The following is a 25,162-nucleotide window of genomic DNA, read 5'->3' on the forward strand; positions in this document are numbered from 1 at the left end:
TCTCATCCTCAACCCAGTGTTTCTATTTATTCTATCTTTTTGAGGGAAGACTGAACCAGGACACAATTTCAGGAGCATTGGCAATGTTTTAGTCAGCTGCCTTCAGCTGTTCTTCAGTGGTGAGCCTCCAGAATGGGTAAAAGGATACAGCAACTCGATCCACTGCTGAATCCACCTGAAACCCACATCCCAGCCAGCAAAACACTCATCTGTTAATTTATTGAATATGAGTTCAGATAAAACTATTACAATAGTTTATGCTTTCTTTTTGAAAAACTATGACATATAAATATACATGTAACATGATAATACCAATAATAATTATGTAGTATTGTGGAAGCTGATCTGGATGGAGGGAAGCTATTCTCATCAGCTGATGTTCAAGGAGTGGGAGCAGAGATTTAAAATGGGGCAAAAGATACAAAAGGGATGAGAAAAACAGCAACTTCCCTTGGAGAATAATTAAAATTTTGAATTTCTTGCATACGAGGAAACAGAATCAATCAATGCCTTTAAAAGTTAATTGGACAGGCAGTTGAGAGAGATTAATGCAGCATGAGGAAAGAGCCAGCGAAAAGCACTGACGGTATTGCTTTACCAGGAAACAGCAGACTCGATGGGCTATATCTCCTCCTGTGCTTCTACAATTCCATGATTCTAAAATACACCAGGCAATGGCCAAGGAAATTGGAATAGGAACAGGAATAGGTTTGCCACCATCCAATACCAACATCTCACTCTGAATCCTCTGCCTTGTTCTCCCTGTCCCAGTGCAGCCCAGAAATTCTAAGACTGATGTCATAACCTTACCCAATATAAGCCTATGTTTGCACTGAGCACACTACATTCAAAATGTCCTTTCTTTCTGTGGCCATTTTATTAAAAGCCCTGATGAAGGCAATAACTAAATGATGGCAAATTTGGAACGTAATAAGCTGCAGCTTGTAGGAGAAGTAAATGAATGGTGGAGAGTAAAGGCTTCTACAGCTTTGAGATCCTGACAAGAAATGTGTTAAAGTGGGAGGTTGCAGCATGTTTTGATGTAAACATAATGAGTGCCAGAAAGAAATAGGAGCATGGAGAATTATACATCTAAACCTGGTGTCTGTCTGGTGGGACTTGGGAGTTAAAGTAGCCTAGCCTTAACACTGATGTTGATGGTTGCATTTAATGATAGCCTCGCCCTCTCCTTCACCCAAAACCCATTCTGAATTAAAACAAGAAGTAAAGATCTGCAGATGCGGGAAATCAAAAATAAAAAATAGAAGATGGTAGAAATATTTTGAGGCACAACATTCAAAGGCATTCAAATCCCTGGCAATGTTTACGGCTGATCTTGTGTCCTGAGGTCAATGAGATTCTGATCCTATTTATTTCTCAGGAGAGAGAAATATAGCTAACTTTTTGCTGTTTTGATGAAAAGTCACTCACCTGAATTGTTAACTCCGTTTTTCTCTCTAGATGCTGCCTGACCTGCTGAGTATTTCCAGCATTCTTTGTTGTTATTTCAGTACTAAAACAACATCTTCATTGCCTCTGTGGCAGAATTAACACTAAAATGAGGGCCTGGCATCAATAACACATCCACCCACTAAAGAACAACTAAAATAGATTTAATCAAATTTAAATCTATAGGCATGTTTCTGCTTAGTAAAATGATGTGGTGATTTTGTTTATGTGGATGGAGGATTGAAAGCCAAACTTTAATCCTCCGCTTGCATGGCTCATGAATGTATTTCTAGAAGTTGACAGTTTTGCAGCAATGACCACAGAATTTTATTGTTGCTGTGGAAGTTGTTAAAATATATCATTCGCTCTTTTCCTAGACAGTCTTAATAATAACGTTACTGTTGGTATTGTCATTGGATTTTCCCTGCAATCAACAATATTCTCTTTTGTCTCCTTCAAGCAGTTCCAGATGACTCAGAATTGCTCTAGTAGCAACATGTGTTTAGCTTTAAAAAAGGAAAAAAATAGAAAAAAAAAATCTGACGTCTGAACATTTGGCAATCTTTCCCTATGCAACTCATTCAATGTGCATCAGATGGAAAGATTTTAAACAAACTAAGGGAGCTTTCCATTTGAATCCATCAAAGTCTGAATCACTCAAACATTATTGAAACTTCCAGATCAGTTTGGACTGCTATCTAGCTTAAGGCTTATTTTATATAACAGCTTCCATGTCCCTTTAAGAATATCCCAAAACCCTTTATAGCCAATGAAAGGCATTAATTCTTGTGATGTGGGAAATAGAATAGCCAATTTGGGCATAGTGAATGCAGTTGTCTGTCAATTTTTATTCCACTAAGCATATCTATCCCTCTTTGCATCTCTCTCAATCTTTGTCTTTGGTTATAGGAAAGAATAATGATCAGATAGAATCCTTTTATTCCAAACCAACACAGGCTGTGCTATAAGATTTGAAATACTTGTATAGTGCAACTCTTTTGACACTCCATCTTGTTTCTCCCTATCGGTGTAATAGGGACCATCGGGAGAAAGTGCCAAGTAAAGACCACCAATGTTATCATGAGAAAGCAGGGCAGACAGGGACCAGGTCAATCTGCCTTATTCCTGCAACCTCTGTAAATATGACTCAAGTGGATGAAAGCATGAAAGAGCCAACAGAATATTGTCTTTTACAAATAGGGATGGATAAGAGTGAAGAAGTAATGATAAATATGTACAAAATGTTGGTAAGTCTAGAGCAAAAGGAATTGTGAGTAGATTTGCCAAGTTGTAAAATGGATATCAAAACCACAGATAGGCTACTATTGCAGATTTATTAGAGTAATGTCAAGGATCGGAAACCATTGATATAACAGAAGATTTAATGGTTTATGAAGCCATAAAACAAATGGGGCAATTTCTTCTTGGGTGCAAATCAATAATCAGAACCTTTAGTTTATAACTGTTGCTGAGAGTCAGGAGAGAGCTGATGAAAGGTTCTTACCACACAGGGTTGCTGGACTATGGATTGCTTTGCCATAGGCAGTACTTCAGGTAGGAATTATCATGTTATTTTGGGGAAATTTGTGTAACAGTTTGAAGCTATTGAAACTGAAGGCTTTAGGAGAGAGCATAGAGCAGTGGGATTAATTTGGGACTGTTTTAGTAAAGAATTGGCACAAGTATTCTCCACCAAATGATTGCCTGCTGTGCTCAAAACGTTGATGCTTCTCACTGTAATATGACGAGGCCAACAGTGTTTCAAGCCTTTGAAGTTGTGCTTCTTCAGGAGGAGCAATCACAGATATACAACAGCTAGTAGCAGTTATACGTGTGCCATTATGATAATAAAGTTGGCCAGAACTACTTCTATGAAAACTATCAAACAGAATTTGACACTAAACCAGACTGGAAAGTAGTGGAGAGGGTGACCAAAGGCTTATCATAAGTTGCAAGGAACATCTTAAAGGACAAAGGAGAGGTAGATAATCAGCTTTCGGAAGCAAATGAAGCTTGAGTAATTAAAGAGCAGCTGTCAATGATGGGGAATAAAAGACTAGAATTTGAGCAGTGCTGAAGTATAAGGCTGCATAGGTTACAGAGATAGAAAGGACTGAGATCAAAGAGTTGAATACAGGAGTGAAAAGTTTGCAGTTCAAATGAGTAAATGGGATTTGGTGTGATTTGGGACAAGGAAGTAGAATTTTAAATAGCCTAAAGTTTATTAAGTTTAAAATATGGGGTTTTGGTCAGGAGAAATATTGAAGAAGCCTGGAGATAACAAATGATGGATGAATGGTTCAAAAGCAAGTTAGCTCCCATCAACTACTGAATCTGTCATGGAATGGTTATTGATGTGCACTTAGTAACCTCCATTTGTTGGTGAAACTTGAGAAAGAAAAGTTCTAACACAGTAAGCAGCTCCTTGCATAGAATAAAATTTATATTCACTCAAGGTTTGTGGGCTTCACAGCTGAGCTCACATTTAATTGCCCATCCCAGGTTGTCCTTGAGAAAGTGGTACTGAGCTGCCTTCTTGAATTGCTGCAATTCTTAAGATGTGTGCACATTAAATTATAGTATGAATAACACAAGTTATATCTTTTATTTGAATGATAAATTACAGAACAAATTCCACATCAAGAAGCTCTTTAGTCCATCTTATCTATGCTTATCACAATCCTGTACCTTCTTCCCTACTCCTTCTCCATAATCTTGTAGGTTCTCTTTGAAAATTATTATTGAGTCAACTTCCAAAAGCCTTTGAGTTAATGCATTCCAGAGTACCATAACTCACTATGTAAAATTGAAGAAAAATTTTCCTCATGACATAGCTGGTACTTTTGCCAATCATCTTAAATCAGTGTTCTCCGGTTATTGACTTTTTTTCTCCTCAATAGAACTTCTCATGATTCCAAACATCGAATGGGATCTCTTCACTCCTTTGTTCTAAGGAGAACATCTCACAGCCTCACTCCTTTAAATGATCTCCTTCATCCCTTAGCTTTATCCATGTAAAGGTAAATCTCTTCATCACCTTCTTCAAGGCCTTCTTAAGGTTTTCAGCCAACACTGAATTTGATTCTCCAGCTGAAGCCAAACCAGAGTTTTATAAAGTTCTTCCATATTTTCCTTGCTTTTATACTTGATATCTTTGTTAAGAAAGACAAGCATCCTAAGGTACTGATCCTAAATGCCAAGGTTATATAACCATATAAGATTGCACCATTTGGTTTGAATTGCCTCTGCTTAATCTTCCTGCCAATATATATCTCTGTGCTGCTCAGCATTAATTTTTGTCTGCCATGTGTCCATCTATTTCACTGTCCTTTTAAGTCTGTTATAATCCTCCTCAATGTTTACAAAATTTCCAGGTTTTAATTCATCAACAAAGTTTGGAATGATGCCCTATATACCTAAATTCAGGTCATTGATAAGTATTATGAAGTACAGTGAAATTACTACCAATTCCCAGGAAGCCCATCGTCACTCTCATCTGATAAACAATCATTCATCAGTGCCATCTGTTTTCTGTCCCTTGGCTAGTTTGATATCCACATTGCCTCTGTCCTTTCAATCCCATGGGCTATAATTTTACCAACGAATCTATTGAGAAGCATTTTGTCAATCACCTCTTGAAAGTCCATATTCATATCAACTGCAAGACCACATCATAGAAATTAATTAAAGTTAATTTGCTTTTAACAATCCATGCTGAATCTAATTTTCTAGCTAATACTTTTCCAAACTGGCTTATTGTTTTTCCACCACTCACAATGACTGCTAGGCTTATAATTTGTGAGTTTACTCCTTTTTTTAAAAAAAAAACTTAATTATTGGTGAGATATTCTCATTTTGTGTGAACTTAACACCAGCATGTATGTTGTGAGTTTTAAACCTAGAATTTATTTGCTGAATATTCAAGGAATAGGTGACACCAATGCATTAGACGATTGCAGTCAAGAAACCAAATTTGCAAGTTAACAGCAGAGGCTTGAAATTACTGCAACAAGGCATCTGACAGTAGTTGGATAGGCTTCTGCTCCTTTCACTTCAAAAGTACTGTGTACAAAGCTACCAAAGTGCAATATTGTAATGGTGCTATGAGGGAAATTAAGTCTTGAAATATGAAGGGTTGGGGCAATAAGACTGAAGGAAGAGGAAAGGATTAACATAGCCTGTGAATTAGACTGGGTCAATTCAATGGCAAATCAGATACAAAAAAAGGGCAAAAAGAGGCAAAAAGAATGATTAAGAGAAAGAAAAAAGTTCAGAAAGGAAAATTTTTAAAAAATTAAAAATTTGAAAAACCTGAAGGAATGATGCTGCTCTAGTTAATATTTCAGGGCTAAGAACATTGATAGTCAATAATGATGAATTGTCAAGCATTAGAAGGTGTGAGTTTAAACATAAAACTTAACCATGGAAAATGGGAAGGGCAAATATAGCGAGTTCTCAGAATAGATTAGGCAGACTTCAAGGAAGATGCTATTTTCTCAGTGAAACTCAGATAACAATTTTTGAATGTGTTTAATCACACGTGAATGCTCTGTCTGTAATTGCACTACTATTTGTCCATCAATTAGGGTGAACAGAGTTGCATTCACTGTTATTTTGACAGCACGTTCTGGCCTCATATGATTTGATGGGCAAATTGCTGAAAAGGCAAAAGCAACTGGAAAGTTTCTATCATCAAATTTGAAGAAGTACCATTGCATTTTGTGCTTAATCTTATTTATTCATACAGAAGTGAATTTGGCTGCATTGTCAATTGACATTTCATGAAATCCTCACAATCACAAGCAGTTAAGGAAATCATTTACCTTTTGGCGCTTCTGAATCATAGATCTGCTCTTCTTTGCCAATGTTCCAGATGTCCTGAAAGCAGTTTCTTTGCCTGCTCTAGAGAGAGGAATATCTATATAACTACTGCTATTAGAAACAAGGATAGTCTTGCCAGCAAAGGCAGCATTGAACTTGCAAGCAAACCTACTGCTCCATCGCTGCACATAGGAAAAAAAAATGAAACAACTTGTTCTAGACACTGCTCGATATTAAGCTAAATACTTACATTAAAAGAAGCAGGAAAATATCTAAATTCCTAATGTATTAAGTGTGTAGGTTTGCATTGCTGGTCCAAATTGAATTCCATCGCAGCCAAGAGACCTTTTCATTCCTTCTGGGATTTTCCAGTACTCAGTAGTCTTGTTGTCAAGTAAATATTAAATCCTTAAATAAAAATAGAAAATGTTAAGAACGTTGAGTCAGTTAATATCCCAGGTGAAACTCTTCAAGTGAAGTTTTTGATCTCGTCAGTAACATTAACCTGTTTCTCAGTTAACCTATGCATTTCCAACAGTGCATTTATTTCCATTTTTCATCATTTTATCTCAGTTTAACCATGCTAAATGCAAAGATTCTACACAGTAATGGCTTAATAAACTTGAAGCTATTATGTAGACCGTGATTGCATGGATAATCAATCTGTACATTTCACAATCAGAAGCTTCGTAAAACATTGTCCAGACCAGGAGAAGGGTACGGTGCCTTCAACAGATAGAATGCTGCTGCTTGTTCACCTTTCCAAAAGATTAATTCAGAAAGAAGAAATTTTAAATAATTATCCCCAAGTGATAACAAAGTACTACCAGTGAGCATGATCAATTCATTCCAATGCATTTATCACCTTTAATGATCTGAGTTTTGATTGTGGAAATTGTCTGCAGACAATACTATCTTAATATACTATTCTGCTTTCAGTACACATATTATTTAAAATGCAATTTCTTCATTATAAAACTATATCTAATAGTGATGAGCTCTGAAATGCAGAAAACAATTTCATCAAAGTTCTGTAAATTACTTTTCAGTCTACACTTAAAATATTAGTCTGTTATCCAGCCTCAGATAATGTAAACCAGCATAAGAAGTGCAACTCTGAGACATTCTCATCTGAAAAAAGGAATGTATCATGGAGGAGCTGGTGGTTTTTTTTACCTCATGGTTTAGAACTGGCATGTATCTTCCCCGACATCACTGACTAGTGAAGATGGTACTAATCCCAACTCCTGCACTAAGTGAACATACAGTTCAAGCTCTGATCATTTCGTTGTATGATTCCTCACCCTTTCTTAACTTATAGAGTGGGACTTCTGTCTCTACTGGCTAGTTGCAGTTAGTTGTGGGAGATGAGGTGGGGGCGGGGTAGGGTGGTAATTTTGGAGAATGAGTTTTCCAGGCCAAGAGATCTGCTTTTCTAATCAGAATTTTGCACTACGATATAATCAAGCACTTCATTATTTCTAAGTTTAATAGTTCTAATTTAAGCAAATGAGAAGGAAGAACAGTTTTGTCAGGAAAACTTCTCAAGCACAAAACCCTGCTAATATATTGACAATCAATTAATAACATCACTAATATTCAGTGAATATTTAGCAACATTGGCCCAACTAAATGGTTTTCGATGGTCAAGTTGTAGAACTGACTCTGTTGAAATGAACATCTGCTGTTTTTATGTTCTTTTAAATCAGGCAAGGCACATTCTTTGGAAACTCAGAAATTTTGGCGAGGTGGATTTTTGAATGTCTGGAACATTTCTCCTGCATATTAAGGATGAAGCACAAAAGCAGCGCTACATGGCAAATGAGATTTACCTGCAGATCCACCCTGCAAATTAATTAATGTAACTGGTATACTTTGTACGAATCCTCGTTGAACGATATAAACAGTTTTTTTGTGTGGCTTACAAATGCATCAGAGGTTGCTGTGTTGTGTTGGAAATTATAGCCCCTTATCAAGGATGGAAATTCACAAACAGCATGGAAATAGATCCTTAGGCCCACTGAGTGGGTGCTGACCACCAATGATCCATTTACAATAATCCTTCATTAATCCCTTATTGTTCTTCCCACATTCTCATCAACATCCCCAGATTCTTCCACTCACCTACCAACTCACATGTCTTTGGGATGTGGGAGAAAACTGGAAGCCCAGGAGAAAATCCATGCACAGGAAGAACTTGCAAACTTTATGCACCTGAAATCAGGATTGAACGTCTCTGGTGCTGTGAGGCAGCAGCTCTGCTAGCTGCACCAACATAGATCTCATACACTCTGTCTACCTCTGTCTCCTGAAATGGATCTGATCCATACACTTTTATATTTTATATTGTCTATGGTTTCCACTTGGCATGAGAGGCAAGCAAAGTTAACTCGTATTTCCTTTGCAGCAAAGAAGGATGCCGTTTGGATCATTAAGTCAATGGCAGCTTTCGGTTCAATCCCAGTGCCCCACTTATTTTTCTGTTACCTATTCTCTCTCACATACCCATCAACATCTCTTGATTCGCCTGCCATCCACCCACACTAGGAATGATTTACAGAAGTGAATTAACTTACCACCAGCAGGTCCTTGGGACGTAGGGGAAACTGGAGCACCTGTGAGCAACCCACACGGTCACGGGGAAAACGTGCAAATTCCATTCAGACAGCACTCAAGGTCAGGATCAAAGCCGTATCACTGGAACTCTGAGGCAGCAGCGCTAACTACTGTGCCACCACGTGTTAAGACGATTCAGACGTGATTTCTTCACGTAAAAGGTGATAGAAGTCTGGAAAAGCCCCTCTGCGGGTCATGTCTGTGGGCACACTTCTGGATTTTCCTCACCTTTTCAATCCACCAGTTGTTCTTGATTTCTTGCATCTTCTTTTGTGCATTTATCTTGATTTATTAATCAATTAGGCCAACATGCAAAGATTCTGGGCTGTTTTGTTGATTGTAAAAGACTTTCTTCTTTTGGCCAAGCAAACTTTTAATCTGAGTGTCATTTTCATCAAACCAATCCTTATGATATTTGGTGACGACACCTCAGGATCCAGTGCAAGTCTTGTGGATGACAGCTTTCAGGACTTTCCAATGGTTCCCAGTATTGAAGCCTTCATTAGCAAATGAGAGGGCAGAGAGTTCTTTAGCCATGATTTACTACAACTCATTGTGTTTCCTGGGTTCTTACAACAGCAGGGTGTTATATACTTTTGTTGTCTTTTGGCTTTTGTATTGGAGTCATTCTGAACAGCATAATTGATCTTACGGGCCTATGATCAGTTTAGCAACTCTGGTGGTGCAAGCATCCTTCAGATCTTTACATTCCACATTTATGTAGTCTACAAGGTACCAGTGTTTTGAACATGAGTGTTTCCATGCGGTTTTTGACTTTATAAGATAAGATTTCTTTATTAGTCACATGTACATCGAAACACACAGTGAAATGCATCTTTTGCATTGAGTGTTCTGGGGGCAGCCCGCAAGTGTTGCCACGTTTCTGGCACCAACATAACATGCCCACAACTTCCTAACCCGTACATCTTTTGAATGTGGAAGGAAACTGGAGCACCCAGAGGAAACCCATGCAGACCTGGGGAGAACGTACAAGCTCCGTACAGACAGTGGCCGGAATTGAACCCGGGTCACTAGCGCTGTAATAGCGTTACGCTAACCGCTACACTATTGTGCCTGCCCTGATTTGCCATGTTATCTAAAACTTATGTCAGTAATCACAGTTCCACGTTCAACAAATTTGCCGAGGAGGAGGAAGCTGTTTGAATTGGCCTTTCTTACTCCCTCGTTACCGATAGGGACAGTGCAGAGATCCGCATCCTTACCAAGTCTTCCGCTGAACTCTTCAAGAAGGATGATTTTGTCTTCCTGAGGACCTCATTAAAATTGGCATAGATCTGTTCTTTCTCTTCTTCAGAGTCAAGAGTTGGAGCAAAAGCACTGACGACCATTGCAAACTCTTGATCAGTCAGCTTGAGTTGAAGAATACCAACGTGTCCATTAATCCCAGCACTGGTTCTAACATCAGATCGAGGAATTTGTTCTTGATGGCAAAATCAACAATTCAGGTGTTAGTTATCCTTTCCAGGGAAGGTGTAGTCTCACCCTCTTCTCTCCGTCATCCTTCATCACCACACATTGGCCCACTTAGTATGGTGATGTTGATGTTACGCTGTGCAGGTTTTTGTTCATGTCTTGCTTTCCTTCATTTGGGTTGGTTGTTGGTTACTTTGTCAATCAGAGTTTGAACATTCCAGGCTGTGAAGCTGATCTTTTGTTGCACACTGCAGTTTGGGAGTGAACCTGCCATGGAGACAGTTAACCAGCCTGGGGTGAGTGAAGCAGCCCATGTTTAAGGCATGAAGGTTTTAAAAAAAACTGCAGATGCTAGAAATCTGCAATAAAAAAAGGTGTTAGAAACATTAAGTAGGTCAGGCAGCATCTGTGGAAAGTGAAACAGAGTTAGTTCTTCTGAAACATTAACTTTATTTCTCTTTCCACAAATGCTGCCTGGCCTGCTGAGTATTTCCACCGTTTTCTGTTTTTATTCCATATTTGGAGTTTCTTTTCAAGTCCCTTTCCCATGCGGGGTGTGTGGAGGAGAGTTAAGGATGGTTCAGTCATGCTGACAGCTGCTACACTGCACTTCCATCTCAAGTCCTAGTGTAAGACAACCATCGTTGCCTGCGTGTGGATTTGTGACCAGAGATTCACAGTGCTCACTTCCCCTCTCCCCATCGATACTCCTCCATCACCACAGGACTTCTGTAGGGTAGGAGTTTGCAATATGCAAGACTCCTGTGAGTCTTTTTTTTAGACTGGGGAAGCCATTGCACAGCAACAGCTGAACAATCTTTGGCAGAAGATGAATCTGAATCAGATGGGAAGGGTAAACTAGAAGAATTAGAGGTTCATCCACCATTGCAGTCATTGAGAAGTGAACTCTCCTCATCTGCTTTCTTTGCCATTGAGGTCTGAGAAGGATTGCTATTTGTCTGGTACCTGTCCCTTCACCTTACTGCTGTGAGTGACCCTACCACCACAGCTGAACTGCAGACTGTATCGCATTCAGGTTTATTAGTACAATTTAAATATCTTTACCACATCAAGGTTACAATTCATGAATTCGTGTATTAAGGATTTGGAAGAAAGGGAGGCAAATGAAGTGAAAGGACAGCAGAGTCTGAATGGTGGGACAGGCTTGAAGAACTGAATGGCCTACTCTTGTTCCACTCGGAGAGTAGTGAAAGTTTAGTAATCTGTAGTTCACTGCATTTGCAAGATCTGCTGAGGTTTGCTTGTTCTGAGCTCTGGGCTTCACAAACATCAAGAAATTTAGGAAATAATAATCAGTAAACTTGATTCTTTATGGCTTTCTCCATTGGGCCAGGGAATTATGGCATGAATTCCAGCATGATCCTCAACACTTCTGGGGACTTCCCTTGGGATGCCCCCTTTTGTACTGCCAGAAGGTCAATTGTACCAAGCTGTACGAGTAGGTATTACATTGTACTGCCATTAGCTGGCAAAGCAAAAGGAGGGAGGCTGCCAGCTCTGACTGAGATGTGTTGTAAATTATCAGAGTTGGCCTGAGGCACTACAATTTTTGTTGGTTTACGAGCAATAGGCAGAGGAGGATCATGGGACATTCCCGCCCATCACTGACAAAGCCTGCATGCAGACATGTTCCTGACAACACAGATCTAAAGTGGGAGAGAAACGAGGTGAGGGTGGAGGTGGTTGGTGGTGGTGTTAGTTGAGGTCAGATACAATCTATTTCAGTACACATTATGTTTTTGATCAGTATGTTCTGCTGCAATTTGATGGAAAAAGTTAGAAGTAGACTTTCCATCTTGCTTACATAATCACAAATGCAAATTCATAAAATCATAACAACTCGGGAGACTACTCAATCCGTTGAAGTTATGGAAAGTTACTGGTTTCCATTTCTGTGCAGAATATGTGGTCACCACAAAAATAAAAGCACTTTTATTCTAGTCCATCACTGGAGTAAAAAAATTGAATAGAATCTTTTACCAGTTGCACTGGTGTATGGGGTATCTTTTGAAATGTATCTGCCAGATCAGTTGGGAGAAACTTCCAATGTCCTCCAATGTGATCTGTGGCATTACTAGTTTGTTGTGCAGGGCCAACTTCCAGATCCATTATTTTCAAACCAGCCTTGGAGAACATGGCTTTCTGACACATATTCAGTGGAATCTGCATTTAAAATTTCTCTACTTGGCCAAATTCAGTTGAATTGTGCTGCTATAACCAATATATATTAGTGAAAACTGAGACAACATGTTTTCAAGGACATGATGAATGGGGCAATTAATTTGGCAGGCTGTAGAGACTGTAGCATTTTGTCCAAAACCCATGTTGCACCAATGTAAAAATTGCCATTGCCAGAGTAATGTGGCTACCTATCATTGCCTGACATTGTTGAATCTGTGTTTTTTTATTTTACTTACTTTGGCATAATCCCAACTGTTTACAATGGCTGTGTCCTTCAGTACATTTCTTACCCTGACTTGGGCAGAAGGCACTAACCTCTCCCCCTATAAACAGTGTTGCAGATAATGATGGCCCTGATATGATGACCAAGAGGTTCTTCTGTTGGAGGGGATTGAATGTGGCTGTGATTCCTTTTGTTTGATAGTTCGCTTCTTGGCAGCATAATGAAAACTAAATCATCTGGGCAATGTCATGTCAGGGTTCTGGCTGCACGAGTGATATTTTGATGAAAGGGAGGAGGGAATAAGACAGCATTAGGATATGCAACAACTCCTAAACATCTGGTCTTCGTAACAAGCATTGTTGATACTCTCAGCCTGAAAAGTTAATCCACTTCTTAGGTGTACCCAGTATTCCAGGGTATGCAGGTTTTAAACATAAATTGGGCTGAATGATCAATTAAACTTGAAGGCGAAGGGGCATTATCTGGCCCTTAATACACAATGATATTAATTTTAACACTTGCATTGCAATTTCAATTTAAAGCCTTGTATATTTCCTAATATATAAACTTATCATTAGGAACATTGGATTTTTAATGTAATCCACCCACTTTATTAATCAGTTTATAAGGAAGGTTGGTGTCTTCCAACCCTTTCATGTTTATGCCTAAATTCAAGTTGGTAATCCCGAAGTTAAGTTTATATTTTAAAAAACTGCAGAGTGGGGAGGTGACAAAACTGAAATCGAGAGATTTCTGTAAAATGAATAAGTTGCAGCATTTCCTTTAAACAGTGAAGGAATTTCCATTAGAGGATTTTTTTTCCCTATTTTGTTCTTAAACAAAATCACCCAGCCTTAAGGAAGATCACCTTTGGGTATGACAGTATGGTGGACAGGCAATCCAGAGTTCTGATGAAGGATCATCATCCTGAATCATTAACTCTGTTTCTCTGTCCACCGATGTTGCTTAACCTGCTGCTTTTTCCAGTAAATCTTTGGGTTTTTTTAAGTGTTTACTTCATTTGCAGATTTTACTTTTTCATGTTCTATTCACAACTCTTTAGATAACAGAATAGTTTGAGCCTGCACACACAAAGACCTGGACAGGATTCAGGCTAGGGATGATAAATAGAAACAATATTTTCATCATACAAGTGCCAGGTAATGACCATCTGTGACAAGAGAGAATTCCTATTGACAAACAACATTGCTGAATACCCACACTCAACACTCGGGCCGTTACCATTGCCCAGAAAGTAAACACAACAACTGCATATATACTCTGGCTACATAGCAGGTCAGATACTGCAGTGATTGAGTTGTCTTTGACTCTAGAAGTTTCTTTCTACAAGGCTCATGTCAGGACATGATTGAATATCCTCCACTTGCCTGGCTGGATGCAGCTCGAAAATGACACTCAAGAAACTCAATAACATTTGGGACAAACCAGTCCACTAAATGCAACCCTATCCACCATATTAAATCCCCACTCTCCCCACTCTCCCCACTACCAGTGTATTTAGCTATTATGCTTATCCTACAAAATGCATAGCTTTGACAGTATCTCACAAAGCTGTAACCCCTGCAGTGCTGAATGCTAAAGGCAAGGGCATAGAAATCCAATTTATTCTCCTCCAAATCACACCTTATCCTGATTTAGAAATAGACCAGCACCACTTCCTTATCAAAGGGCCTTAACCCTAGAATGCCCTGCAATGTGAGCACTTTCATTGCAAGGACCCCAGTGGCTCTGAAAGGTGGCTCACCACCACCGCAATTCAGCAATTAGTGATGGCTCTGAGAGCAATTTCTGCTTTGTGCATATGAATTAACTAAAGATATTTTGATGAAATGTTATCTGTACATAATGAATGACCGCATGCCCTCTTCTTCCGTAGGTTTGGATCGACGCAGCAACTCAGATCTTTTATTCCCTTGGAGCTGGTTTTGGAGTTATAATTGCGTTTGCCAGTTATAACAAATTCGATAACAACTGCTATCGGTAAGGGTCCCAAATGAGTGAAAAAAGTAACTATTAATAGCAAAAGAATTCTTGTTCTATGGATGAAGTCTCCATTCTCTGCATGATTTGTGTGTGGAACTTTTTTGTTTGTTTGCCTCTTCTATTATTTTTGACTTGCATAATCTGAACTTAAGACACCGATTGCAGGGTCAAGGGTTGAAAGCTGAATGGATGCATTTCTGTGGAAATTAACTGATATGTCAGTGTTTGTTTTCCTCCTCACTTTAATTGTTTAACTGTTAAGTCATGGGCATTATTCATTTTGTAGAATTGCGAGATGTTACTCAGTTCATTAAACTACAAATGTAAACACATGAATCTTTACAAGAGTAAGCATGTTGAAAAGGGCTCATTATGTTGTACAGAGCTGCGTTTGTGTTTGAATACAAATATAATATTAGCAACAGTTTGCATTCATATGTCACCCTTAATGTTGTAAAATGATCAAAGGCATAATGTTGGAATGTTATTAAAGAAAATTCACTATCGAGTCACATGAGATTTTAGACCAAATGACCAAAACTTTGCTTAAAGAAGTTGGTTTTGAGGCATGTCAAAGGAAGGAGTGGTAGGGAGATTTCAGGGGAGAATTTTGGAGTTTTGAGCTTTGAGGGGTGAAGCTACAGCCAATAGTAAAGTGATTAAAATCAGGGCATACCCCAGAATTAGAGGATAACTTGGAGTGTTGATGACATGAAGATGAGGAGAGGTGAAACGATGATGGGAAGACATGAAGATGAGGAGAGGTGAAACGATGATGGGATTTGAAATGATTAAGGTTATGTTACCATGGTGACCTTGGTTATGGCACAGACACAAAACCTGAAGCTCACCTTTGCTATCAAAATTGATATCCAAGTTGCAGTCCTGTTGATGGATGCCAGGCAGAGGATCACAAAGGGAAGGAGCTTGATCAAGGAGAAACATTGGTTTTCTTGATAATTAATTGGAGGAAATTTCTGCTTATCTAATACTGATTGTTGGATAATTTGATTATAGCAGGGGGGTTGTCAGAGTGCTTGTGTGGTATAAATTAGCATTGTCAGTGTACTTGTCAGAATTTTCACCAAGCATAGGTCAGTTTTAATTCCTCTTTCAGTACATGTGCTGTTTGTTTTAATACATGTGCACTTTTCCTTAACCAGATATCCCTTCTTAAAAAGTTAGTTTGGCAATAATCCTGAAATGATGGCCACAATTGTTACCATGACTGTTGTGCCATTCTTCTTCATTTACCAACATAATTTTATGGCAAACGCATCAAAACTATTTGATGTGCAGTATTTTAGCTTGATTTTTTTCCTTCAGAACTTTTTTTTTATTATCGGTAAATTTGTCAGTGATCCAGACAGTGGAAGTTAACCAGAGAGGGTCTTGTACAGGTGCTGTGACCATCCCTGTTACTAGAATGAGTTATCCCTGATACACATCAGGACTCATTCTCCATCCTGTTTTATTTTTTATACACTGTAGTTAATCCTGCACAAAAATTGCTACCCACATTTTATTTATTGTAATTAATCCAATTTTATAGAAGATCCTTCGGCAAGAGTTGGTGCACATTCAAAATTCAATTTACCATACTATTGTAGTCCAGGGTTGAAAGGTAATATGTATCCCATTTTTCTTCAGTGCTACCAATTCATTAAAGTCTCTTTAAATTTTGCCCTAATAACTGAAGGTTCATGCCCCACAAAAGAACAGTAGCTCTCCTTAAGCAACGTGCACAAAATGCTGGAGGAATTCATCAGCTCAAGCAGTATCTTTGGAAGGAAATGAACAGTCAACATTTGATGAAGCCAGTCCTGATGAAGAGTTTCAGCCTGAAACATCGATGGTTCATTTCCCTCCATAGCTGCTGCCTGACCTGCTGAGTTCCTCCAGCATTTTGCATGTATTGCTCCAGATTTCCAGCATCTGCATTCTCTCTTGTCTCTCCATTGTAGTTCTCTTTAACTTGCGTTCAAATTTCATCAAATGTTGCATATGACCATTTCTATGGTTTCTGAAATCCCAGTAATAGTACATACTTTAAATATATATGTCTTTTGCTTAATTGGATTCCCTAACAAGAGGAAAATAGATTTCCTACATCCACCCCATTGAACTCCTTCCCAAGTTTAGAGATCTTTATCAGGTCATATCTCAGCCTTGTTTATAAAGAATCCCACCTCTGTTTTTCCTGAGAGTTGTACTCTCACAGTTCTCATTATATCGTTCAAAGTGATTTACACTTCTTCTGACACTTGTATGTCCTTTTTGCACTGTGGAGACCAAAACTTTTAACAATAGTCTAAGAGTGTACAATTCATAAGTATATAATTTATGATAAGGCAACTAATCAAAATTTTTCATTGCTGGTCAGAACGAGCTAGCACAATTTGAAAAGGTTCAGTCATATCAGATGAACTTGACCTGAATGTTTTGAATTAATGGATAAATGACTGCTTCTTATGTGGAGTTTCAGAAAGCATTTGACAAAAAAAAACTGCTAATTAAAGTTGAAACCCAAGTAACCAAGGTTTTATAAAAGTTTAATAAACATTTTCCACTTTTGAATCCTGTTCCACTGAAAATGAAACCCTGTACTTTGTCTTCAAATTTTATAGCTTTGTTTACCTGTGCTGTTCCTATTTAATGATTTATGAATCTTATTCCTATATTCCTTTGTACTTGCACTCAAATGCAACTTTTATTTTCCAAGGAATAGACAGCCCCTTTCGCCCTCTAACAAAATGGACCATCTTATTCTTGATTATTTTGAAATTAATTTGTCTTGGATTTTATGCTTATTCTGGCAAAGATCTTACTAAAAGATTGTACTGAATGTGCACTACAATGAATACAAACAATAAAATTGACCCCATGAACCTGCAACAGTTTCATTTCAGTATAGAATTGAATTTACATGAATTATTAAGTTTTTCATGAGCTTTGGATTTGGTGGTATGTGTATTATAAAATTTATGCAGGACTTAATTTGTTCAAAGTGCGAGTATGTTGTGAAGTTTAACTTAACATAATGTCATGTCCTTATTTGCCTTTCTTGCCAAAAAGTCGAGCATGATTATTCAATAAACATAGTCTGAATAATGTCTTTTAGTTTAGGAAGTCTAAACTAATTATACCAGCAAAATCTAGTTGCAGATGTCCAGAGTTATCAACAAAATTATAGTCTCAAATCAATGAAGCAGTAAACTGTCCTATTTTCTCAATGATTAATTTTACAGAACAACTCTTGTTTTTTTTTACCTATTTTTATGTGATTGGAATTCCAGTCATTCAAAGGATTAGGAAATGGAGGTGTTAAGGGTGAATTATTTACTTTTTTTTATTATTTCACACAATCAAGCCAATGCTCCACTTTGAAATCAAACAGTCTAAAGTACCTGCAGTTGATTGTATGATTCCTTTCACTTATTTTTAAAATAAGTTTTGTAAACAAGAAGCCACAAGTTGAGGCAAAGTTACTGCTGCTTAATTATTGAATTTGTTCAAGTCCGGTTGTCACATGTTCAACATAGCTATAAACTGTGAGATTAACGTTAACTTTTTCAGTGTATCAACAACATAGAAGTGGCATACGTAATTAAAAACTATCAATGGTATGACAGCATTACTTGGAGTGAGAAGACCAAAGAACAAATGTAAGAGATGCAGAACTAGACCATTCAGCCCCTCGTGCCTGCTCTACCATTCAATAAGATAGTAGCAGATCTTTTACCTCAATCCCACTTTCCTGTACCAACCCCATATCTCTTGATTCTCTTAATATCCAAAAATCTATTGATCCGCCTTGAATATATTCAGCAACTAAACTTCCACATCCATATTGGGTGGAGAAGTACAAATGTTTACTATTCCCTAGATGAAGAAATTTCTTCTTGTTTTAGAGCTAAATGGCTGACCCCATATTTTAGATGGGAACCACTAACTCTAGACACTCCAAGTAGGGAAACATCATTCCTGCGTCTACCCTGTTAAGCTTCATACGTTATTTTATATGAAGTAAGATCACCTCTCATTCTTCTAAATTCAAGGCCATATAAAACCGGACTGTTTAATATCTCCTTATAGGATAAGCCTTCATCCTAGGGATCAATCTATTGAATTTTTGCTACACCCTGTTGATCACAAAGATATTCATCCTTAGTTAAATTGACCACACCTGGACACATTATTGCAGATGCAGTCTCACTGGGCTCTATATAATTTGAGAAAGACATCTTTGCTCCAATCCTCTTGCAATAGAGGCCAGCATATTGTTTGCCTTCCTGAATGGAATTTAATTTTCAGTGATTCGTGTACAAGAATACCCAGTTGCCTCTGAACACCAATACCTTTCAATCTCTCACCACTCTTTCTTGGAAAATAGAAAGAATGGTGTCAGTGATGATGATCACTTTGGATGACCTCACATTTTTCACACACAGAATTCCATTTGACGTGTTCTCGCCCATTCACTTAGCCTGCCTATATTCCCTTGAAACCTCTTCACCTGCTCCTCACAACCCACACTGCCACCTAGCTTCGTATATAAACAAATATGGATATATTACTGTTTGTCAGTAATAGACTGACAGCACTGATTGCTGAGGCACCTTATCAGTCATAGCTTCCTAAGACAAAAATGATCTGTTTATCCTTACTCTCTGTTTTCTGTCCATTTCAGTTCCTTATTCCAAGCTAATATATTGTACCCAATCCTATGTGCTATATTTTTGTTTGATAATCTCTTGTGTGGCACCTTGTGAAAGTCCAAATAGACCACATCAACTGGTTTTCCCTTATATTGGCATTTTATTGAGGTTGTAACTAATAGATAAATATACTAGTTACAACCTCAATAAAATGCCACTAGCTTTGTCAAACATGATTTCATGAATCCAAGTTGATTCTCCTCAATCCAATTACTATTTTCAAAGTGCTGTGTTGGTATTTTCTTAATTATTTTCCCTGCCATTGATCTATAGTTAACTTGCCTATGGTTCCTCATTTTCACTGGCCTTTCTTCCATGAATAGTGGTGTTATATTTTCTATCAGTCAGTCTCGGGGAACTCTTCTAGAACGTACAGAATTCTGGATGATGACAGCCAGTGCATTCCCTATTTCCAAGACATCTGTTTCCAAGTCTTGGGTTAAAAATCATAAGGTCCTGGGAACTTACTGCCTTTTAGTCTTGTTTATATTAGTAATTCTTTTCACAAATACTAAGGTGTTTCAGTATTTTATTCACTCTACATCTCCACTAATTCTGGGATATTTTCAGTGTGTTCATCTATGAAGATAGATACAAAATAATTGTTTAATTTTGCTGCCATTTCCTTAATTGTCAATATAATTTTTCCTTCCTCAGTCTGTATGGGATTCAAATTAAGATTTGCTGCTCTTTTCCTCCTTAGCTATCTATAGTACTTTTTACAATGTGCTTTTATGTTTCTTATCTAGATTTTTCTTGTATTCTATTTTCTGTTTATTTATCATTGCTTTGGTAGTCCTTTGCTGGAATCTGAAATTTTCACAATTCTCAAGCTTACTGTTCTTTTTGGCAACTTATAAGCACTTTACTTCTTTCGCTTGTAAACAATGGCTGGACCAATTTCCCTGTTGAGTTTCTGTGTCTTAAAGTGATATGTATTTGTTGTAAACAACACTTCTAACAATATATCCAGAATCTCTGTAGCCTTTCAAACCCTTAGTGTGCAGTTCATCAAGTCCTGGGGATTTATGGTCAGTTTAGACTATTGCAAACTTGAGAATATCAAGTGAAATTCTATCTGCCTAATGTTAGAAATTACTTTCTACAAAACTGATGGTTCAAAATTTTAAAAATACCAAACCATTTCCAGGTGCAATAAATGGGCACAGTGGAAATACGTTTCATTTATTTCTCTGGCAGTTTCTCCTAACCATCTGCTGTTATGTCGGTAGAGTAATCATGAAGATTCCACGTAATTTGCATAAGCAACAGATGATCAAGAGAACCCACATCCTATCTCCAACACATTGGGAACTGAACCATCAAATGCTACCCTTTGAATGAATTAGTGTGAGAAATCGAGATGCAGTTGTTAATTAGTCACCATTTAAAAATCATGATTTATGTACTCATTGCCACATCATTGCAGCATGTTAATAGTTCACTGCATAGCCTTTATTCTTAATGAGTTGATCTCCTGTGGTGTTGCATGAGGGGATCAATGCAAAGTATTTCTCAGGAAGGATTATAAATCATTAAAATAATTGAAACCAGTACAGGGGGATGGGGAGAATCATTTGAGAAGAGAGTTTATATAGGGATGAGGAGTAAAGAGCATTATAAAGAAGGCCTTGGGCTTATACTTACAGAAAGATGGCAGTGGTTACACCTTGTTCAGTCAAATACCTAGATTGTTTCCAATGTGCAAGATTAGTGTGGTCTATTTTATTGCCAATTATTTCTCTCATCACAGCAAAGGAGGGAATTTTGGAGCAGGTGCACTGGCCAATCTGAATCCCCTACTAGTTCTCATCAACTTTACAAAACATCTCCAGTAGGTACACATAAAGTCAGCCAATCAACCAATACTTCCAAGGCTGCCTAACTATATAACTTGGCTTTCTCTCAACACCCTTTTGTGTTACGTTGTACCACCGGATTTTGGAGGTGAGACTGAATTTGGTATTAACAGCTTAATACTCTGGACTTGCCTCCATTTAGTATCAGGCATTTGAATGAACCTTGTCCAGAGGACCGTTGTGAATACGCTTCCTTAGAAATATATTAATGCAGACATAGCCAGAGCGAACTGAGTTATTGGCCAAGAATGCCAGGTTGTCGTGGCAAAGATGCAGGAAATTGAATGAGAGAAAACGCATACATATGTTTTTGTAGAAAGTAGGAAATACAAATATCAATGCATCTACATCCAAAGGATACATCCATCGAAGCCCTAGTTAGAGTTTCTACTTAAAACATCAAAATAACACATGGAATTAATGAGTCGCTGAACTAAATTACACTTCAAAAAGAAGAATGGAGTCAGTCTTAATATTTATATCTGTTTTAATCTTTGAAATAAATTTTCCAAGCTTCAAGCAACATTTTGGTTGTCATTGATGTTTAGAACTTGTACATTGCAGTGCTGCCATCCACTGCCACAGTGGTGGAAATGCACGTTGACTCTCAGGACTTTTAATACAGTACTGTTGGAGCAAGAGATAATGTTATAAGACAGCATTGTTTTCTGACATCATAAAGCCCAATGGCAATAATATCCACAGGTGCAAAAGGTACTGGAGGTAAAAATAGATGTTGATTCCCCCATTGACAAATGTGAATTTTGAGTAGAATGAAATGTATGACCCAACAATACTGCTAACCTGTATTATAGAGATAGTGGCACAGCGATATAAAAGGAAAAAATTGAGAGAAAGTGTATACAGATGTATCTTGTGAATACTATCCATTCTCTTATGTATTATCTCTATATAAAGCAAACATTAAAGATGCTGCAGATATATCAATGAGAATAAAAACAAAGCGCTGGAAATAATCAACAGGTTAGGCAGCATCTGTGAAGAGAGAAACAGGGTTGAAACTACAGGCCAATAACCTTTAGCGAGAGGGTTCTTGATGAACAATTATTGACCTGATAAATTAACTCTTTTATTCTCTCCACAGATGTTCCTTGACCTGTTGTGATTTACCAGTTTATTTCAGATTTAAAGCAGCTGTAGTTTTCTTTTGCTGGTTGATAGCAATGGGAACCTTCAGCTTATGGACCTTATGAAGCAATGGCTCCTAGTAGAAGTGCATGTCGCAGGTATGATGTGTCACATTATGGAATTCACAACAACTTGCTAAGATTGCCTTGTGATGACCTGTGACTTTGCACAGGGCCAAGAATAGGTTTTCAACCTGGTTGAGGCACAAAACTGGCATTGCAGATGGGCCACTTATTACAAAATCCACCTCCTCCTCAAGTCCGATAAAAGAAGTACTGCCCTGATTCTATTAGTAATTTCTCTTATCAATTAGTAATTTCTAATACTAATTCTTTACGATAAAGAAGGTGTACAACATGCTTGCCTCCATCGGTTGAGGCATTGAGTATAATAGTTGGGAGCAATGTTGCAGCTGTATAAAATTTTGGTGTATTGTGTGCTGTTCTGGTCGTCACACTATTAGGAAGGATGTAGAAGCTTTGGAGAGGATACAGAACAGGTTCACCTAGATGTTGCCAGGATTAGCGAGCATGAGCTATAAGGAGAGGTTGGACAAACTTGGATTGTTTTCTCTGGAGCATCGGAGGCTGAGCAGAAACTTGATAGAAGTGTGTAAAATTATGAGAGGCACCGATAGTCACAGTCGTGTTCCCAGTGTGGAAATGTCAAATACATTCCATCCTACTCAAAGTTCACATTTGTCAGATTTATTAATGGGGGAAAAAATTGCCATTAGGCTTCATGATGTTAAAAAACAATGCTGTCCTATAATATTATCCCTTGCTCCAACAGTACTGTATTAAGGTCCTGACAGTCAACATGCATTTCTACCACTGTGGCAGTGGATAGCTAGATTTAAGATGAGAGGGGAAAAGTTTAAAGGATCTGGGTGAATCAAGTTTTTTTTTACACAGAGAATGGTAGGTGCCCAGAGTGCACTGCCAGGGGAAGTGATAGAAGCAGACACGATGGCAATGTTTAAGAGGCATTTAGACAGACACATGAAGAGGAAGGGAATGGAGGGAAACGGACCATGTACAGGCAGACGAGATTAGTTTAGATTAGAATCGTGTTTCGTGCAAACATGGTGGGCTGAAGGGCCCATTCCTGTGTTGTAGTTCACTGTTCCATATTCTATATTAGAAGCCTGTTCTGTAACACCAACTTGACATACTGATGATGAAGTGAATTTAGACTTGGAGGTGTTGTTTTTAAGTGAGGTGGAGTTAAACATAATCCAGACTCTAGCCTATCATTGTTTTTATGTGTCCATTATATGTTTCTAATTCACATTTATAATAAAAATTACCTATATAAACTTGTGATCTTCTAACAATAGAGGAGCTGCTATATCACCTATGGAGGTGAGTGATTTACAATATCTCAGGTTAGTATTCTGAATGTGGATCAAGGACATAATGAAAAAAGCTGACAAAAGGAATCTCAGTACAAAGTTTTTTTAAAATATTTTTTGACGTGATGCCACATAATATCTGCTTTCTGGTTGTTAATTACATCCTCCTCCTTAATGAGAGTGAATCAAATGTTGGAATAAAATAAGCAGTTGGTCTTTCAGGCTCAAATGGAGTCAAAATCCTAACTTTTATGCTTAAATGACTAAATACCTGAACATTTCTAACATCATATTCATGGAATTTTCATATTAATTTTTTTTTGTGTGTGGCTCAGAGACGCTGTTTTTACCAGCTCCATCAACTGCGTGACAAGCTTCTTCTCGGGATTTGCAATTTTTTCTGTGTTGGGCTACATGGCGTTCAAGCATGGAGTTGATATTTCAGAGGTAGCCACAGATGGTAGGTAATTAATATAGCTTAAATATACATTTTCAATTGTATTTGCGGTTGTCGGAACACAAAGCAGAGGCAATACACAAGTTGTTCCAAGACTTCTAGAAATGTTTAAAATTATGAGGGGCATAGATAAGGTGGACAGTAACAGTCTTTCATAGGGTAGGGGAGTCCAAAACTAGGGGTCATAGACTTAGATTAAGAGGAGAAAGATTCAAAAGGAACCTGGGGAGCAACTTTTTCATGCAGAGGGTGGCGAGTATATGAAATGAGCTACCAGAGGAAGTGGTTGAGGCAAGTACAATAGTATCATTTAAGAAGCACTTGGATAGGGACATGGAGGGGCGAGGCTTAGAGAGATATGGGCTGAACGCAGGAAACTGCAACTAACTGGGTGGGCACCGCGGTCAGCAATGGACTTGGGCTGAAGTGCCTGTATCTGTGCGGTGTTGCTCTATGACTATGATTCAGAATATGGACTTTTTCTTTAAATGGTGTTAGAGTTTAGAACCTATGTGCATTCCAAAGAGTAACTTCTATAACCAATGCTATAACAACGTGATATAAGACAAAGTGTTAACAATGTACAATAGGTGTTGTGATGGTCACCACATTTTGACCAGTGCTTCGATTCAGTCAGATAGAATGCTAAACTTGACCATAATTTCTTTGGAAAATGTATAAGAGTGCAGTACTTAGTGTAAACATTGTGCATCTATTTATTCTTACATTATAATGGTGATTACATTTCAGAAGAACTTAATTGGCTGTGAAACATCTTGGGGCATCCTGAAAGGGATGTGAAAGATGCCACATAAATGCAAATCTCTTTCTTACATATTTACACAACATTTATTTAGGCATTTGAGTGAAGGTAGC

The 25,162-nt window shown here is 37.9% G+C and overlaps 1 protein-coding gene across 2 annotated transcripts in view; it reads left to right on the forward strand.

The window, feature by feature from the left end:
- Nucleotides 1-25,162, forward strand: part of slc6a2 (solute carrier family 6 member 2) — a 113,559-nt gene that overhangs the window by 48,265 nt on the left and 40,132 nt on the right. For both annotated transcript variants that reach the window (XM_052028027.1, XM_052028026.1), the window contains exons 7-8: nucleotides 14,643-14,746; nucleotides 24,165-24,289. In XM_052028027.1, coding sequence (XP_051883987.1) covers nucleotides 14,643-14,746; nucleotides 24,165-24,289 — 229 coding nt within the window. The remainder of the gene's footprint in view (nucleotides 1-14,642; nucleotides 14,747-24,164; nucleotides 24,290-25,162) is intronic.

Source organism: Pristis pectinata, chromosome 13 (assembly GCF_009764475.1).
Source record: "Pristis pectinata isolate sPriPec2 chromosome 13, sPriPec2.1.pri, whole genome shotgun sequence".
Lineage (NCBI taxonomy): Eukaryota > Metazoa > Chordata > Chondrichthyes > Rhinopristiformes > Pristidae > Pristis > Pristis pectinata.